The sequence below is a fragment of the Aedes albopictus genome, chromosome 3 (genome assembly GCF_035046485.1).
Source record: "Aedes albopictus strain Foshan chromosome 3, AalbF5, whole genome shotgun sequence".
In the NCBI taxonomy this organism is placed as follows: domain Eukaryota; kingdom Metazoa; phylum Arthropoda; class Insecta; order Diptera; family Culicidae; genus Aedes; species Aedes albopictus.
The window spans coordinates 215492104-215511637 of NC_085138.1; the positions used below are offsets into that span (position 1 = coordinate 215492104).

Consider the following 19534-nt stretch of genomic DNA (forward strand, 5'->3'; position numbering starts at 1 on the left):
CACTGATAAGAATGCTGATAGGCAGCATACCAGTAATGACGCAGAGAGCGTCGTGTGACACGGTACGGTACGCGCTCGCAACCCTCAGACACATAAGCCTGTAAGTACTTTCCAGCTTCCGTCGGTAGCATTCAGTACTTAGCGCGGTACCCCACGCCGGGCCGCCATACCTAAGTATGGACGTAGCAACACTAGCCAGAAGCTTGCGCTTACTGGCGTACACCGCTGAGCTATTGGACATCATCCGGGACAGTGCCGCAATAGCTGTGGAGGCTCTTTTACAGGCATAATCGACGTGGCTACCGAAGGTAAGCTTGTCGTCGATCATCACGCCTAAGTGTTTGACAGAGCGCTTAGACATGATAGTGCACTCTCCTACACTGATCTGCGTCTGCTGCGCCGATTGCATGTTGTTGACAACCGTCACCTCTGTCTTGTGGTGAGCCAGCTCCAGTTTCCTGAGCCGCATCCACGATTCCACAACCTTGATCGAGTGGTTGGCAGTCAACTTTACCTCCTCGATCGTTTCACCGTAGACTTCGAGCGTAATATCGTTGGCAAATCCGACAATCACCACTCCCACTGGGTACTCTAACCTCAACACCTCGTCGTACATGACATTCCATAACACCGGACCCAGGATGGAACCTTGCGGGACTCCTGAGGTTATGTGAAAGCACTTCCGACCCACCTCCGTGTCGTAAACTAGTACGCGATTCTGAAAGTAGCTTCCGAAAATCTTGTACAAGTACTCCGGTATCCCCAGACGCAAGAGCGCATCGGCAATAGCAGCCCAACTGGCGCTATTAAATGCATTCCTTACATCCAGAGTCACTACCCCGCAGAAGCGAATTCCCCTCCTCTTAGGCTCGAGTGCTTTCTCGGCGGTTTTTGTAACCGACAAGATAGCGTCTACGGTGGACCTCCCCTTCCGGAAGCCATACTGGTTGCTCGAAAGACCATTTACGCTCTCAGTGAACCTCAACATTCTATTGAGGATGATCTTTTCGAGCACCTTCCCCGCCGTGTCAATCAAGCATATTGGTCTATATGCCGACGGGTCTCCGGATGGTTTCCCCGCCTTTGGCAATAGTACCAGGCTCTGCCTCTTCCAAGCTTCTGGGAAAACTCCCTCGTCCAGGCATTTCTGCATAGCAGACCTGAACATCTCGGGAGCTTCTACAATAGCTACTTTTAAGGCCAGGTTCGGAACTCCGTCCGGACCCGGGGCCTTACCTACGCTAAGGGACTTAGCTATCCCCGCAAGTTCCACATCGGTGACCCTTTCCTCATCGCCAGCCCCAGTCCCCGGCTGTCCTACGAAAGGAGGCCAAGGACTAGGCTCATGACGCGGAAAAAGTTCTCCAATGATCCCCTCCAACATCTCTGGAGATTGCTCTGTAGGAGCCATCACACCTCTTGTCTTGACCATAACGATCCTGTAGGCGTCACCCCACGGGTTCGTATTGGCACTCTGACAGAGACCCTCAAAGCAGGCCTTTTTGCTTGCTCTTATCACGGTCTTAAGCGCGGCTTTTGCAGCGGCGAACACCACCCGCCGTTCGTTTCGCTCTTCCTCTGATCGTGCTCGCTGCATCCGCCGCCTAGCCCGTAGGCAGGCGCGGCGCAGGTCCGCAATCGCGTCGGCGTTGGCCTCCCATTTCTAGGGTGGACTCGCCTAGGCATGGTCGCATCACACGCACGTGAGAGCACCGCTACCAGCTCGTCGCCGTCTAAACCGATTAAGTTTCGCTCACGGCGGAGCGCTTCCCTAAATACCTCTCCGTCGAAGTATGACGTCTTCCACCTGCGAGGGCTTGACCTTGGCCTAGCCGCCTCTTCTTCTATCCGCTGTCTGCTGTTGTTGTAGTCGATACTGTAGCGAACCGCCAGGTGGTCGCTGTGAGTGTAGCCATCATCTACTCTCCAGTTCGGACTACTTGTTAGGCCAGGACTACAAAAGGTCACGTCAATAATCGACTCCGCTCCGTTTCGACTATAGGTACTCTTGGTACCGACGTTAGCCAAGTCGACGTCTAAGTTGGCCAGTGTTTCTAGCAGGATCTGACCCCGCTGGTTCGTGAAACGGCTTCCCCATTCCACAGCCCAGGCATTAAAGTCACCCGCTATTACCACCGGCCTTCGCCCTGTTAGCACGGTCGTTAAGCGGTCCAGCATTTGCGTGAACCGCTCGATCGGCCACCGCGGAGGCGCATAACAGCTACAGAAGAAGACCCCGTTTACTTTGGCGACCACGAAGCCCTCGTAGGTAGTAGACACCAATTCCTGCACGGGGTATTTACCCGTCGTCCATATCGCCGCCATTTTCCTGGCCCCATCCGAGGCCCAGTTGCCGTTGCCGGCGGGTACTCGGTATGGCTCCGAAATGATGGCGATATCCGTCTCCCACTCAGAAACCGCCTGACAAAGCAGTTGCTGAGCCGCATCACAGTGGTTCAGGTTCAGCTGCGTTACCTGCACTGTGATTTGTTGTTCACTGCGGCTTTCTTAAAGGCCGGGCATCCTGGACCACCCATCGTATGTCTGTTTTTCGAGGTTTTCCCGGTACAGATCATGCAGATGGGCGGACTCGTGCAGCTTTGGGCCTTATGACCTTCAGCGCCGCATCGCCTACACAATTTGCGCCTGTCGGGGCCTTTGCAGTCCCACGAATTGTGTCCTGGTTCCAGACACCTGAAGCAAACCTCTGGTGGCTCGTGGAATGTCAGGTGACATACACACCAGCCCACCTTTATACGTCCTACTTTAACCCTCTAATACCCAAATTTTTGATTTTGATCTAAATATCATTTTTCGTCATCTAAAATCGATTCAAACATGTTTTGGAAGATGATTCTTTTCAATTCTCGATTTCGTGAATTTCAGTTTTTGATTTTTCTAATTTTTATTTTTGAACATCCCCACACTTTTATATTTTTCCTGGAAGCCAATTTGGGGAACGGATTTTTTGAGATGAAAACATTTTGAGATTTTATAATTATTGTTCAAATATTATTATTTTAAAAATTTTTCAAAGAAAATTTTATTTTCCGTGTAATTTTAAGGAAAATAATTTTAGAGTGTATTCGATTCGCTTAAACTATTAAACAAGGATAGAATGATTTGGGAAAAATTTAAAATATGTTAATTGTAGCGATTCAATACAAAATAAACAATGACTTCTAAAAGGTGACTGAAACATCAATTTTTCAATGATTTTTAAAAAATGTTAATACGCTTCAAAATACACCAAAAACCATTTTGAGATATACAGAACAGTCCTAAATATCAGCCAAAAATATAAAAAAAATGATTTTCCGCGAAACAAAAATTACAAAAATGCTCAAACTATACCCCGTCTAAAGGCGGGATTGGGTATTAGAGGGTTAACGGATTTTTTAACATCCGCCACAGGTAGCTGAACCAAGGCTATCTGTGTCCCTGCTGGCCCTCTCCGTAGCTTAACAGCTGTGGCGGCCACCTGCACATCGCACTGTTGCCGCAGTGCCGTGACGAGCTCTTCCACTTCGGTGATCTCGTCAATGTCTTTGACCTTCAGAGTCGCCTCGTGTGTCAGAGCCCTCACCTGCACACCCTCACCAAGGACCTCTTCTGCCAGCCTCTTGTAGGCGGCGCCCTTGTGTTCCTTCTGGCGCTTCAGCTCCAGGATCATCTCATCCGTACGAGTACGTCTAATACTGCGTACGTCGGCTCCAAGACCCTCAAGCTTGGCGTCGCTTCGCATCGTCTTCAAGACGTCCGAGTACTTAGACTGTTCCGTCTTAATGACGATAGCGTCGCCTTTCTCGCGCCTGGCGCCTGCCTTCCTACGCCTTGGCTTGGCGTCCTGCACTTTTGCCTGCGGATTCACCTTCTTCTTCCTCTTCCGCTCTACCTTTGTCCAAGGAGGGTCCTCTCCTTGGATCGCCCAGCTCTGTGGCTGCTGAGGGCCCACCATTGGTCGCAACCCCTTGTTCCCATCGTTCCGGGACGGGCCAGCCTTTTCAGGCCCACCCTTCCCAGCTTTCCGGGAACCCTGGCTGGGGTCAGACTTTCCGGCATTACCACCGGCTTTCGGGGTTATTATACGCCTGGCCTTGCGGGCGCCGCCAGACAGCTCCTCACCTGACGGCTGCCTCGCCCGCTTCTGCGAACGCTGGTCACGTTTGTCACGAGCATTCGCTTCCACTCTCTTCGGACTACCCGCGAAGGAGAAGGCCTCCGTTTGTGTAAACTTAGACGCTTTCTCCTTTGTGGGTTCCGCCGCTGCTGCAGCCAGCAACGCGACCGCGTGCTCCTACTGGGCCTCATCGACAGACGCTCTAAGCCGAAGCAAGGCCGTTTTCAGGTCCTTGCTTATATTCGACTTAGTTGTCGCAAAGTCGATAATTTTGCCAAGCTGCTGCTCAGCTACCTCTAATGCGGGCCGTCCTTTTCCTACTACTTGGCTGATGGCCCTCAGCAACCATGCTCCGTCCATAACCTCCGCCGGCTGGCTTGCCGTGGAGTGGACAGGAGCTCCCACGCTTGAGCTGCGTAAGCAGCTTCCAGCACCTGACTCCTCGCTTCTCCTTGTTGGAGACCTCATCAACCCGCTTCTTGCGAAGGGGTTGATCGCACCACTACTTCCACCTATGTTGTTATTTTTTGAATTTTTGCTCATAATGTATTCCCACGAGTTGCACGAGAAAGAATGTCCACCACGCCAGAGCTCTGCATTAACGCGGTAAGGGACAGCTTACTGTGGGGGGTGCCCAGGTGCCCCACAGGCTCCGTTAAAGATCGAGCATCTTTTTCACCCCCTCGATCACTCATTCTTCGGCACGGGTCGCTTGACACCTTGAATTGGGGTTAGTAGTCCTATTCTTAGCCGGCAACTACGCGGCTGACTCGCAAGCGGGGGGGGTGCGTCAGGCCCCAGGACATCCGTCCCTGCTGCCTAGAGATGCCCAGTCTTCAAGCAAGTGAGTGCAACCAAGTCCCAGTGTAAGTAATCCAAATCAACCTCAACCACTGTGAGACTGCACAGCTTTTGTTGCGACAAGGCGTTGTGGAGCAAAACTGCGATGTTGCTATTATCTCGGAGCCATACCGAATCCAAACAATTCACTGAACCTCAGTGCAGACGAGCTGGTAGCGCACTATGAGGGATTGCCATACAAGCAGGCGGACAAAAATATTTTCGTCATATTTTCGAGGATTTATTAGTATTCTGTAGTTGGTTCGACTTAAATATATTGTTTATGAACATTTTTAAACATCACGACAAAGTTATTAAAAGGGCGTATTTTCAATATGGTCAAATAACTGATAATATATAAAAAGTTTGAATTTGTTTTATTTTTTAAATTTTTATTTTGTTTTTTTTTTGTGCTTAGAATGATTAACACTATCGTGTAGTTACTTTCAAAAATGAATTCCAAGGGAATTTGCTTAGAATGTTTGAGAATCGTCGTTTAATCTCAAGGGGTGCGCCCGGGCGGTCTCGTGCGTAAAAAACGCTGAATCTCCCATGACTGCAATTTACCGCAGCATTTCGCATACAGAATCATTGGAGTAGACCTAAAGCTTGACCATAAACTGATTTTGAGCCTGGGAATGTTTGGAAAAAAAAGATGCCGATTATCAAAATTTGAATCTCATGCCTTTTTCAACTTCTTCTTCTTGTACCTTTTTTTTCGTACAATGGTCTCGACAATGGTTCAAATATTTCACAAAACCACGTGTTTGTTGGAAAGCTTGCTTCATTATCTTACCAATGATGTATTGTGTTACGTTTAGTTTTGATTTGCCGATTAACACTTATGTGGCCGGCAGGGTACCCCGGTACCTTTTTCAATTTCAAATCTCGATATTTTAATGGTTATTGAGACTAGGATTTTGAAACTCTGTTAGATCTTAGAACTCGTCAATATACATCTATTAATGGGGTTGACCGAATTTTAAAGTGAGGAGGGGCAGGGGGAGGGGCTCCTGCATTTTTTTATTACGTGGAAGGCCGGCAGGGTACCCGGGTACCCACGAAATTGAAATGATTATATCTCCGTCAATTTTTCATCGATTTTGGAAATCTTTAGCTCATTCAACTCAGAAACTCATCATCTATCGGGAAAATATTTGGTTAGACCGATCTAACTACCGTGGTTTTCGGAAAATCCATATTTTTGGGAGCATGTCCTTATACCATATTGAAACCCACATTGTTAAGGCTAGGATACCTTAAAGTGTCTATGGTCAACCATGGCCCCACGGGAAGCGTGTTCCGAAATCACAGTTTCAAGTCAACACGTTTTATGATTCCAGGCCGGTCAGATACAATATGCCAAAGCAATTTTACGATGCTTGGTACCGAAATTGCTACTAACCTACCGAAAATCCCGTATATTGTATTGTATAAAAACATGGATCCGGAAATCCAGATTTTCCGGTACCTATGGTGATCGGACCGGTCCAACCAAATACGATCTCGATAGATAATGAGTTTCTGAGTTAAATGAGGCAAAAACTTTCAAAATCGGTGGAAAAATCGCTGAGATATGATCATTTCAATTTCGTGGGTACCCGGGTACCCTGCCGGCCTTCTACGGGTGTTTTTTTGCTGGCCACACTACGGTTAAGCACCATTTGTGTTAGACGATTAGCCTGTAAGATGAAATTGTAATTACACGAGAAATACAATACATAAGCTGTACCACGCGCAAACAGTTAGTCACCCCTGCCAGAGAGCTAAATTAATTCCGTTCGTCGATCGCCCTCGATCGGGTCAATGCGGCAAGCCTCGCCCGAACCTCACCTCACACACAAGTCCATACGAACACGCGATCTACATGAGTGAGAGTGTCTGCAACCGACAACGAAATCTTGCCCGCCCTCGAGCCAATCCACACCAAAACACCGTATGCGTTGATGGCACGAGACAAGCGAGAGAAGGAAAGAGAAACATTGCAGCTACAGCATATCACAATACGGATGACGACGCATACATCGGCACAAGCTGTCGGTGGGAGAGCACCGGAGCCGAAAAGTGAAAACCAGTTTCTGTTCGCCTCAGCACGGTCCGGCGTCAAGATAGCAAAGATCCCGTCGCGTACATTCATCGCCGCAAGTTCAATTGCAAGCTAGCAAACCGTGAAATTTAGTTTCCATCTCCCAGAAGAGACGAGTGCGAACAAGCAAAAGCGATTGTGACTAGTTGTACGATTGGTGCCGGTAATGCTAATTTGTGATGCCGTTTCCGAGGACACTTTTCACAGCGTCGATCTCATTTCATTAGGACACGGCTGCGGACAATTGGGAGGAAGAGATCCGAGTCGGGTTAGACGCCACGTGTCTGCTCTTCTGGTGGACATCGGACCGAAATAATCCGATCCAAGTTGGAGTACGGAAAGCATCCAGCAAGAACACGGGTTTGTTCGAGATAAATCCGCCTAGTAGCTGGCTTTGGGACCTCAAGAAGGCCGGAATAGGTGAGTCCTACAAGATGGCGGCCCACAAGGTTGGCATTAACACGTGTGATAATTGCAGCAACTTGGCGGACACGAGGGTGACGCAGAAAGCGGTAGGATCGAAGCTTGGCCCCTGCAAGGGTGAGTTTAAATGAAACTTCTAAAAGCGCATCCGACTGTATGCATTCTGCATTTCCCAGGGCCTTTTTGGCAGATCTAGGCAGTTTTTGACAAATCGGCAACCGGGTCGACACCTTCTCGCCATCTTTGCTGCGACGCTTGCGGAACGCTTCGCCCACCGTTTTTGGCAACTCCTACCACCGTACCGTGAGTTGGTGCGATTTTGGAACGAAGTGTTCGTGCCCTGTCGGCGGAAGAGAGCGAAGCTGGGTTGGAGCTCTGCATCAGGGAGGCCGGCGAGACCAGACCGGTGGTAATCCGTGTGGCATCGGCCAAGGTCGCGGTGGAGGTGGCAGCCACGGCGACGGTACCGACGGTGCTTGTAGGTGCTGGGCAACAGCTACCAAGCAGTGGTTCCCCAGACCGGGAGTGATTAACAACAATGCACTGGCAGGAAGAGGTGCCAATCCGGCGCGTAAATCGGGCAATAGCGCCGGGAAGCGGGGCTGTGAGTACTATCCTAGGTTAAGCCAATGATTGTAAGGGGTAAAATAAAGATTAAGCTACAAGCAGCTAGAGATAGGAATCAGGCGGTCATGATGGCTATCAATATATGTAATTAAAACTACTTTTGGCTTTGTGAGTTTTTGTTGGTGCATGTAGCCCCTCAGTGTTTGCGCAATTTGGTTATTCGCTTCGGTAGTTCCGCTCTTCCCTAACCGGACACTTGCAACACTGGCGCCCAACTAAAATCCACATTTAAACTACCGTTTAGCGATTTTTTGGTTTGTGATCAAAAGTTTTTGGTTTTTGTGCTTTTTGGTTATCCGGCCTACGATAACCAATGCAATTTTAGCCCTTTACGCATAAGATTCGATACGCAATATGGATTACACACACTTAACAGACGAAGAGGTGACGTATGAGTTGGCTCTGCGTCACGTGGTAAATTTAGGGCCTACCACCCACAGAGGAAAGGTCCTCCGTCTGAAGGCACTCATGCAAGAGGAAGCCTTAAGGGATAACCTGCCCACTAGCTCAGCCCATGTAATGAGTCCACAGTCCAACATTGAACTCTGTGAAACTCAAATACAGCAGCTGCACATTAGCACTGAAGCGGCCATTCGAACAGCCGATAGGGCTGCAATCAGTCAAAGCCGAACGCGTCTTACCCACTATCGCGACAGATTACGGTTGATCCACCCCCGGTCGAACTGAGACATCTGCATGGGATGTTAACCATGCACGTGACTGTTTTACTCAACAAAGTGAATGGTACTAGTGTAGTGAGTTGTGTGCAACGAGGTGAGAATGAGGTGAACCACACTAGTTCAACGGGTGCCATAAGAAGAAGCAACATCGCAGAGGAAGGAGCAGTCGGTGGAACGGCGGATGCCACGATTCCAGTGGGCAACCATTAAAATCAGGAATCCACATCACCACCAGCCTCACAGCCGCCTTCGATGACGTCATTTTCCGGCGGACAAGGACGAGGATTGCTATTTTCTAGCTCATTCCGAGCGCGTGACAACGAAAACGCAGGGGAAACACAGCCTAGACAACTGAACACCTCACCACCGCCTCCCTATCTTCCCCGGGAGCGAGAAACATGGAACCGGCCAGCCCCAGAAGCACAGTCACGAGAAGTTCAGGAGCTGCAAACGAGAATCGCGGAGATGCAGGAAAGAGAACAGCGGACGCGTGAAGAAAACTATCGAATGCGAGACGACCTGGAGCGGCTAATCCGGCGAGATCGACCAGCACCGGAACGAGCGGACGATCGCCGAATACAGAAGACGGTGCACAACTGGCCTTTCAAATTTCGCGGCGAGAAGGACACAACATCACTCAACGTGTTCCTAGATCGCGTGGAGACATTCGCGAGGTCGGAAGGCATTAGCGATGCCACACTCCTGAGTTCGATCAAGCATTTACTCCAAGAGGACGCAATCGACTGGTACTCGCGAGCAACATCGCAAAACCTGTTGCGGACCTGGGACCAGTTCAAGCGGGAGATCAGAAGAGAATTCCTGCCCAGCGGATACTCCCAAATTCCAGCTTTCGATTTCAAGGAAGGGAGGAATCCTTTGCGAAGTTCTACCGAGATATCTCAGCGCTTTTCCGCTTCGTCGATCCACCAATTCCAGACGACGAAAAGTTCTTCCTGGTGAAGAAGAACATGAACGAGAACTACGCAGCCATCGTCACAGCAGCGAGGCCTCGTTCACTGGAAGAGATGGTGGAAGTCTGCAGCGGATACGACGAGACAAGGATGCTTCTGAACAGGCAGCGCAGGATTCCTATTCCGCACAGCGCGCTTCTTGAGCCGAACTTCGCCACGCCAGTAACAACCAGTAGGCCACCACCGATACAACATCACCAACAGCCAGAGCGGTTCAACAGAGTTCACGCCGTGGAGGTAGAAAAAGGCGCATTCGAGCACGAAGCAGCGGAGGAAGGACCAGAAGACAATTGGCAGCACAACATCGACGAACTGGTGGAGCAAGTCAACGCGTTGAAGTTGAACATTGGGCGGAGATCTGCGAGACCAAGCTTTGCCGCACGCGACGAAAGGCAGCCAAGGCCAACGGTTAGGCACAACCGCACAGAGGCTGACGTCCTGCGATCAGCGCGGCGGTACACAAGGGATGCGCAATCTCCAGCACAGCAGCAGCGGCCGCAAACCGCATCGTACCAGACTCGGCTACTACAACAACAGCAAGAACAGCCGCTAAGAGCACAGGGCTGGCAAGCACGACAGTGGATGCCAAGCTCGGATCAGAGCGACAATAACCGAAGAAGCCAACGTCTGCTGCCAGAACCAGCCAGGCAACGGGAAGATCGCCAGATACAACAGGAAGAAGCTCCGAACGGCCAACGAATAGCAATGCTTTGCTGGAACTGCGACGAGGAGGGTCACAGATTCATGGACTGTCCGAAGCCGCAAGCCATCCTATTCTGTTACCGTTGTGGGAGGAAAGGCTACTCGCTGCGCAGTTGCTTCACGTGCCGCATGGACGCGGTAAACTACCAAGCAGAGAACCAGCAGTAGAGGGGAGCAGCTCTCCGCAAAATCTCGGAGACCCCTCCGATATCCCGGAATTTCAAAACCTCAACTCGATCATTATCAACCCCGGAAGTGACAATCGACCGCACGCCGTCATATCAGTGCTGGGAAAGGAGTTGACAGCTTTGCTAGACAGTGGAGCGAACTGCTCTCTGCTAGGAGGAAGAAGAGTCGAACTGGCAGAGGAATGCGGGTTGCAGAAAGGAACCGTCAGCGGCGGAATAAAGACAGCAGACGGCACGAGACACAGCATCGCAAACTTCGTCTTTTCACCGATCGTGTTTAACAACCGCAACGAAGTTCTTCCAGTGCTGTTGGTGTCTTCGATTCCAGACTGCATCATCCTGGGAATGAATTTCTGGGACAAATTCGGTGTAAAAGCGGTATGTTGCACATTCGAAGCGAAGCAGGAAGATCAGATCAGCGAAGAACAGGAGATGAAGCAGCTCAGTCCGGAACAGCAGAGGCGCCTGGAGCAGGCGATTCAGAAGTTTCCGAAAGCAGTAGATGGAAGATTAGGACGCACGAAGCTGTACGAGCATCGAATCGATGTAGGGAATGCACCACCCCGCAAACAACGGCATTACCCCATATCGCCATACGTTCTGCAGGAGGTCAACAGAGAGATCGACCGGATGATTGCGCTGGACGTCATCGAGGAGGCGCAGTTCTCGCCATGGAACAACCCGCTGGTCGCCATCAAGAAGAAGACTGGGCAGTATCGCGTCTGCTTGGACGCGCGTCACCTCAACTCCGTTATGGTGAACGAGGGATATCCGATTCCCCAGATAGCAGCGATCACCAACAACCTCCGAAGTAGCAAATACATCTCTTCGATCGATCTCAAGGATGCCATCTGGCAGTTACCACTCCATCCAGGTTCGAGACAACTGACAGCCTTCACCGTTCCATCCAGAGGCCACTTCCAATTCAATGTGGTGCCTTTCGAGCTGTGTACAGCAAGCCAAGCCCTAGCGCGACTTATGACCCACCTATTCGCCGATCTAGAACCGCTGGTATTCCATTACCTGGACGACATCATCATATGTTCCGAAACATTCGAAGAGCATATCGCTCTGCTCGAAGAAGTAGCCCGCCGGCTACGCCAAGCGAATCTCACGATTTCATCGGAGAAGTCCAAGTTCTGCCGGAAAAGCATGAAGTACCTCGGTTAAGTAATCGGCCAGCAAGATTGGCGTGTAGACGAAGAGAAGATCCAGGCGATTGAACAGTTCCCGACTCCAACAACACGCAAAGAAGTGCAGCGATTTCTCGGTGTTTGCAACTGGTACCGACGCTTCATCGCCGGTTTCTCGCAGCTAGCAGCTCCACTAACAAACTTGACGTCAGGCAAGACCAAGTTCCGTTGGAATCCGATAGCTGAAGAAGCGTTCCTCAAGCTAAAAGCAGCTCTGGTTTCGGCACCGGTACTGGCGATGCCGGACTACAGCAAACCGTTCGCCATAGCGTGCGATGCCAGCGACACAGCAATCGGAGCAGTGCTAACGCAGGAGATCAACGGCGAGGAACATCCCATCAGCTACTTCTCGCAGAAGTTGTCAGCGTCGGAGAGGAAGTACTCGGTCACGGAGCGGGAGTGCCTCGCAGTGATCCGAGCGATCGAGAAGTTTAGAGGCTACGTGGAAGGAATCCGGTTCGTTGTCCACTGTGACCATGCAGCACTCAGCTACCTGAAGTCGATGAAGAACCCGACGGCTTTGATGAGCCGGTGGCTGTTGCGTCTGAACGCGTTTGATTTCGAGATCCGGTACAGGAAGGGTTTCATCAACGTTGTTCCAGATGCTCTCTCGAGAACGGTGGCAGAAGCAGTCTTCACGGTAGACCAAGTCCTGGATCCGTGGTACAGGAAGCTGGTGGACAGAGTAAAGAGCGAAGGAGATAAATTCCCGGACTTCCGCATAGCAAACGACACGCTATTCAAGAACTGCCGTTGCAAGGACGAAGTGGGAGCAGTTTACCACAAGTGGAAGCAAGTCGTTCCGAAAGAAGAGAGGTTCCAGCTAATCCGAAGATTCCACGACGAACCGGCAGCAGCGCATCTTGGTTTCTACAAGACCTGGCACAAGCTACAAGCCCACTACTACTGGCCACAGATGCAACAGGAGATTCACGATTACGTTATGAACTGTGCGACCTGCAAAGCGTGCAAGGCACCGGGGAAAAGAATGATGCCGCAAATGGGAAACCCGAAGCCGGCGAAAACTCCTTGGGAGATGATATCGGTAGACTTTGTCGGTCCGCTCACACGTTCCAAGCGAGGAAACACAGTGCTGTTGGTAGTAGTCGACTGGGTCAGCAAATACGTAATTGTCAAGCCGATGCGCGCAGCAGATTCGCAGAAGATGGTGGAGTTCCTGGAAGAAGAAGTTTGCCTGAAGTTCTCTCGGTCACGGCTGATACTATCCGATAACGGGAAGCAGTTCGAATCGATGGTGTTCAAGTCCTGGCTAGCGAAACACAAGATCGGCCACATGAAGACAGTGTTCTACTGTCCGCAGGTCAATAACGCCGAACGCGTCAACCGCGTCGTAGTAACCTGCATCCGGGCATTGTTGGACGGCGGTCATAGAGAGTGGGACGAAAAGCTACCGGCGATCACGGCGGCTATAAACGCTGCTCGGCACGAAGCGACGGGCGTCAGTCCACACGAAGCCAACTTTGGACGAAACCTGTTGTTGCACACGGATCTGTACACGCAGCAGGAGCTCAACACACCAGAAGACCCGAAGGTAGCGCAGGACCTACGACTCTCGGCGATTCGTCGAATCCAGAAGCTAATCATCGAGCGGATCAAGAACAGCCACCAACGGGCGAAGCAGCGATACAATCTTCGCACAAGATCAGTAGCGTTCAAAGTCGGAGACTTGGTTTGGCGGCGGTCGTTCATACTCTCCTCGAAGGCGGACCAAATCAACAGCAAGCTTGAGCCGAAATTCGTTTCGGCCATCGTCAAGGAGATCATCGGGACGAACCTGTACGTGCTAGAGGATGTTCTGAGTGGCAAGAAGGGAAGGTTCCACGCGAAGGACATCAAGGCGGACTAAACAAACGTGTGCAAGCTATGAAAACAGGCGGTGCCTGTCAACGAAGAAGCAAACGCTGAAGAAAACACCATAATTGGGCATTATTACAGCGTACAGGAAGGCAGAGAAGCTTCAACCGGATTCTGCACCTCCGTTACACCGATTTGACGACTACATCTACTGGAATCTTCGTTCCCAGCAGCGAGATTCAGGGCTGTTCAAGCTATGTACACAGGCGGTGCCTGTCAACCACGCAGCAGTCAAGCTAGCCGAAACACCAACCACGGGGAGATTCGATCACGAGAGCTGAAGGTGAGAAGCCGTCGCAATAGTGCTCCACCGCAGCAACACCGATTGTGAGTCGACAGCAAGGATTTCCGTACAGCCGTACGAGGTTCCACAATGTTAAAGCTGTGTCCGCAGGCTATGCCTGTCAACCATGAGTACCACGCTCCAAAAATACGTAACAAACGGTAAAATGGTAGGAAGTCAGGTGTGATGAGCAATAACTTCTTTACTACTACCTCTCCACCTCGACAAATCAGTCAGCTTTGTTGTAGACCACGATCTTCGTCAGGAACAATGAACGATTTGCGATTTCATCACCCGATCCATCAGAAGGCCGAACAGTAGCAAGTAGGAGAAGTAACATGCGGTACCCAAACACTTCCATCGCGCCAGGAAATGCACCATGAGCCGTTCGCCAAGCGGGAGAAATGGCACTCTGTGATTCTGGAAACGGGACGCAGGTTTCTCGTCAAGGCACCAGATGTATTCTCTGATAGGAGGAGTGGAGACCCGGAGATCGACGACCAAACATCGGTTCGGCGCGGAGTCGAAGCTTACGGCCACTATCAGGCGCAGGGAGACAGCAACTGGAGAGCTTTGGGAGAGCAGGAGGATGTAGCAAGAAGCCTACAGCGGGCGCGGGAAATTGGAACCCTGAAAGCAATGCGAGTAAGGAGGCTCCAAACACCAAGACGAAGATAACAGCGATCATGAGCCTACAGCGGGCAAGGGAGATTGGAACTCCGAAAACCATCATTGAGTAGGGAGGCTCCAAATACCAGAACACAGAGCACAGCAAGCACCAGCCTACAGCGGGCAAGATTGGAACTCCGAAAACCATCGTTGAGTGGGGAGGCTCCAAATACCAGAACACAGAGCACAGCAAGCACCAGCCTACAGCGGGCAAGGGAGATTGGGACCCTGAAAACAGCAGTGAGTAGGGAGGCTCCAAATACCAGGACGAAGAATGCGGAAACGAACAGCCTACAGCGGGCGAGCGAGATTGGGACCCTGAAAACAGCAGCGAGTAGGGAGGCTCCAAATACCACCACGAAGAGCGCAGCATACAGCCTACAGCGGGCGAGGGAGACTGGGACCCTGAAAACCATCGTTGAGTAGGGAGGCTCCAGATACCAAACAAACAGGACATCGAGTGAAGCACAACGACATCTGAAGAACCCTCACACCGAAACACCAAGTAGTCATGCCGTTAGCCGATCGAGACAAATCGAGCCCATCATCAACTATTCGACCACCCTCACTAACATAGAGCTATGAGTGGCACCACTACGAAGGAAGAGAACACGATCTCGGCAATCCAAGCACATCCACGACTGGATGGTGCACACGAACCCTCAAGTGTTTCCAGTTAATTCGAATGCGTGGCCAAGGGTTATAGATCTGGGGGTCGTCATGAAATCTTCATCCCAAAAGTAACGCGACCAGGGGCGCGGTAAAACCCTATTTCCCGGGCTCATGACGATTAAGATTAGTAAATGTTTCTTTTCTCAGAATATGCACAAACCAAAACAAACCAATTTTGTCCTTGTAGATAGTCTGTAAATATAGCTTCTTAATGTTTTGTGTGCGATTAAGCCTATTTTAGTCAATACAATAGGCTAGAATCCGATTTGAGTGTTTTGCCGTAGGATTCGTGGAAGCTGGACAAGGACATTGGTCAGAGACGATTTGAGAGGTCGAAGATTTTGCCAGGCGCAGCTGGCGTGAAGTTTAGTTTAGCATTAAGATTATGCAGTTTGGAGGATAGAGAAGATTTGGCAAGCGACCAAGGCTTGCGTATGAGTTTGGTTTTAGTTGAGGAAATGATGTAACTTGAGGTCTGCTCAAGAGTTAGGTTGACCGACTTGTCTCTGACCATCATCCTAGGAGGATGAGTAATGATTTTGTGAATTTTTCATAAATCGCTTGATCATCGATTTATGAAAAATTCTTCCGCTACGGTAGAGTTGTGTTACGTTTAGTTTTGATTTGCCGATTAAGCACCATTTGTGTTAGACGATTAGCCTGTAAGATGAAATTGTAATTACACGAGAAATACAATACATCAGCTGTACCACGCGCAAACAGTTAGTCACCCCTGCCAGAGAGCTAAATTAATTCCGTTCGTCGATCGCCCTCGATCGGGTCAATGCGGCAAGCCTCGCCCGAACCTCACCTCACACACAAGTCCATACGAACACGCGATCTACATGAGTGAGAGTGTCTGCAACCGACAACGAAATCTTGCCCACCCTCGAGCCAATCCACACCAAAACACCGTATGCGTTGATGGCACGAGACAAGCGAGAGAAGGAAAGAGAAACACTGCAGCTACAGCATATCACAATACGGATGACGACGCATACATCGGCACAAGCTGTCGGTGGGAGAGCACCGGAGCCGAAAAGTGAAAACCAGTTTCAGTTCGCCTCAGCACGGTCCGGCGTCAAGATCGCAAAGATCCCGTCGCGTACATTCATCGCCGCAAGTTCAATTGCAAGCTAGCAAACCGTGAAATTTAGTTTCCATCTCCCAGAAGAGACGAGTGCGAACAAGCAAAAGCGATTGTGACTAGTTGTACGATTGGTGCCGGTAATGCTAATTTGTGATGCCGTTTCCGAGGACACTTTTCACAGCGTCGATCTCATTTCATTAGGACACGGCTGCGGACAATTGGGAGGAAGAGATCCGAGTCGGGTTAGACGCCACGTGTCTGCTCTTCTGGTGGACATCGGACCGAAATAATCCGATACAAGTTGGAGTACGGAAAGCATCCAGAAAGAACACGGGTTTGTTCGAGATAAATCCGCCTAGCAGCTGGCTTTGGGACCTCAAGAAGGCCGGAATAGGTGAGTCCTACGAGATGGCGGCCCACAAGGTTGGTATTAACACGTGTGATAATTGCAGCGACTTAGCGGACACGAGGGTGACGCAGAAAGCGGTCGGATCGAAGCTTGGGCAGCAATATACCATCGAAAGGCCCCTGCAAGGGTGAGTTTAAATGAAACTTCTAAAAGCGCATCCGACTGTATGCATTCTGCATTTCCCAGAGCCTTTTTGGCAGATCTAGGCAGTTTTTGACAAATCGGCAACCGGGTCGACACCTTCTCGCCATCTTTGCTGCGACGCTTGCGGAACGCTTTGCCCACCGTTTTTGGCAACTCCTACCACCGTACCGTGAGTTGGTGCGATTTTGGAACGAAGTGTTCGTGCCCTGTCGGCGGAAGAGAGCGAAGCTGGGTTGGAGCTCTGCATCAGGGAGGCCGGCGAGACCAGACCGGTGGTAATCCGTGTGGCATCGGCCAAGGTCGCGGTGGAGGTGGCAGCCACGGCGACGGTACCGACGGTGCTTGTAGGTGCTGGGCAACAGCTACCAAGCAGTGGTTCCCCAGACCGGGAGTGATTAACAACAATGCGCTGGCAGGAAGAGGTGCCAATCCAGCGCGTAAATCGGGCAATAGCGCCGGGAAGCGGGGCTGTGAGTACTATCCTAGGTTAAGCCAATGATTGTAAGGGGTAAAATATAGATTAAGCTACAAGCAGCTAGAGATAGGGATCAGGCGGTCATGATGGCTATCAATATATATAATTAAAACTACTTTTGGCTTTGTGAGTTTTTGTTGGTGCATGTAGCCCCTCAGTGTTTGCGCAATTTGGTTATTCGCTTCGGTAGTTCCACTCTACTTTAACCGAACACTTGCAACAATTTAAACAAATAGATAATGATGATAATAATTAGAAAATAGCGATTTGAAATTATGTGTTTTTTTTGCGAAAATTACATTTTTTAGCTTTACTCAACTTTGATACTCAATATCTTTGTAACTACAACAGCTAGAAACTTGAAATTCTAGATTTCCCTTAGTTTATTTGTTTATTGTCGATAGAAAATTTCAGAACAAGCATTAGTGGAAGTCACTTTTCTGATTTTTGTCCGCCTGATATCCTATAGTGTAGCGGTACTATCCCGCGCGTGCGACGCTACAATGCCAAGGATTGGAAAACCAAGAAACAGTCGACACCCCGTCTACTGGTGGAACCCAACGATTGTTGATCTGCGTGCACAGTGCTTATGAGCTAGAAGAAGGATACAGAGGGCCAGAAATGACGGTGATAGGAAGCAACGAAGGTTACCTTACAGAGCAGCAAGAGCCGCATTGAACAAAGCGATCAAGCTCAGCAAGAAAGCCTGTCTTGACAATCTCTGTCATAAGGCCAAATTGAATCCATGGGGTAGCGCGTACAAAGTAGCCATGTCGAAGATAAAAGGTCCTGCGGTACCACCCGACAGATGCCCGGAAAAGATGAAAGTTATCATCGAGGCACTGTTTCCGATTCAATCAGGATACCCAGGAGATAGAAATCCGGGTGACTAACGAAGAGCTGATCGCGGTTACGAAAGCCTTGCCAATCGAGAGAGCCCCTGGCCCGGACGGGATACCAAATGTGGCCCTAAAGCAGCAATCCACGAAATGTTCAGGAGCACAATACAACATTGCATTCAGGAGGGCGACAGAAATTGGTGCTACTGCCAAAGCCTGGGAAACCTCCCGGCAACCCATCAGCGTATAGGCCGATATGCCTATTGGATACCGTTGGTAAATTGTTGGAGAGAGTGGTCCTAAACAGGCTCACGAAATACACTGAGAGTGAGAGCAATCTATCAGAATTGCAGTTCGGATTCTGGAAAGGAAGGAGCACTGAAGATGCCATCAGAACGGTTGTGGATGCTTTGCAAACGGCGCAGAAGCAACAGAGAAGGGGAAACCGTTACTGCGCGGTGGTCACCCTAGACGTCAACAGTGCCAGCTGGGCAGCAATTGCTGATTCGTTGCACAGGCTGACCTGAGTATCTGTGCCAGATTTTAAAAAGTTATTTCCAGAACCGCAGACTGATCTACGAAACAGACGCCGGAAAGAGGAGTGTAGTATTACGGCTGGCGTTCCACAGGGATCCATTCTGGGCCCGACTCTCTGGAATGTCATGTACGATGAGGTTTTGAAACTGAGCCTTCCCAGAGGAGTAAAGATCGTCGGATTTGCGGATGACGTGGCGCTGCTTGTGTTTGGAGAAACACGAGAGGAAGTAGAAGTACTGGCCACGGAGGCGATAGACACGATGGAAGACTGGATGCGGGAGAAGAAGCTATCTCTAGCTCATTACAAGACTGAGATAGTAGTCATTAGCAACCGGAAAAATGTGCAGCATGCAACAATTGTGGTTGGCGAGTGTACTATCGACTCGAAGCGCGAAGTCAGGCACTTGGGAGTGATGCTAGACGACCGACTGAACTTCAACAACCACGTTGACTACGTCTGCAAGAAGGTCACGGAGGTGATCTCGGCACTACCCCGGATTATGCCTAACAACTCTGCGATCATCAGCAGCAAGCGGAGACTCTTAGCGAGCGTATCATCGTCCATCGTCAGATACGCAGCCCCAGTGTGGTCGGTGGCATTAAAGACTGGAAGAAACCGCGCCCAGCTGAACCGTACGTCTAGGCTGAAGGCGATGCGCGTGCCAAGTGCATATCGAACCATCTCGTCAGACGCCGTGTGTGTAATAGCCG

The 19534-nt window shown here is 50.3% G+C and overlaps 2 protein-coding genes across 2 annotated transcripts in view; one reads left to right on the top strand and one right to left on the bottom strand.

Moving 5' to 3' along the window:
* The first annotated feature begins 9028 nt into the window (after positions 1–9028).
* Positions 9029–13697, top strand: LOC134290601 (uncharacterized). The gene is made up of 4 exons (XM_062857767.1): positions 9029–9659; positions 9713–10613; positions 10706–11787; positions 11836–13697. The coding sequence occupies exons 1-4, from the start codon at positions 9029–9031 to the stop codon at positions 13695–13697; spliced, it is 4476 nt and encodes a 1491-aa protein (XP_062713751.1).
* LOC134291291 (uncharacterized) overlaps positions 12969–19534 on the bottom strand; it is a 181764-nt gene continuing 175198 nt past the window's right edge. Inside the window, exon 2 of the mRNA XM_062858829.1 lies at positions 12969–13096. The gene's annotated coding sequence lies outside the window, so the exon portion shown is untranslated. The remainder of the gene's footprint in view (positions 13097–19534) is intronic.

What these genes read in the sequence shown, in the direction of transcription:
- LOC134290601 (XM_062857767.1), top strand. Translation starts at nt 9,029, where the DNA reads ATGACGTCATTTTCCGGCGGACAAGGACGAGGATTGCTATTTTCTAGC. An exon ending in TACCAAGCAGAGAACCAGCA is followed by an intron (nt 10,614 to 10,705) that starts GTAGAGGGGAGC and finishes CAACCCCGGAAG; the next exon opens with TGACAATCGACCGCACGCCG. An exon ending in GTCCAAGTTCTGCCGGAAAA is followed by an intron (nt 11,788 to 11,835) that starts GCATGAAGTACC and finishes ATTGGCGTGTAG; the next exon opens with ACGAAGAGAAGATCCAGGCG.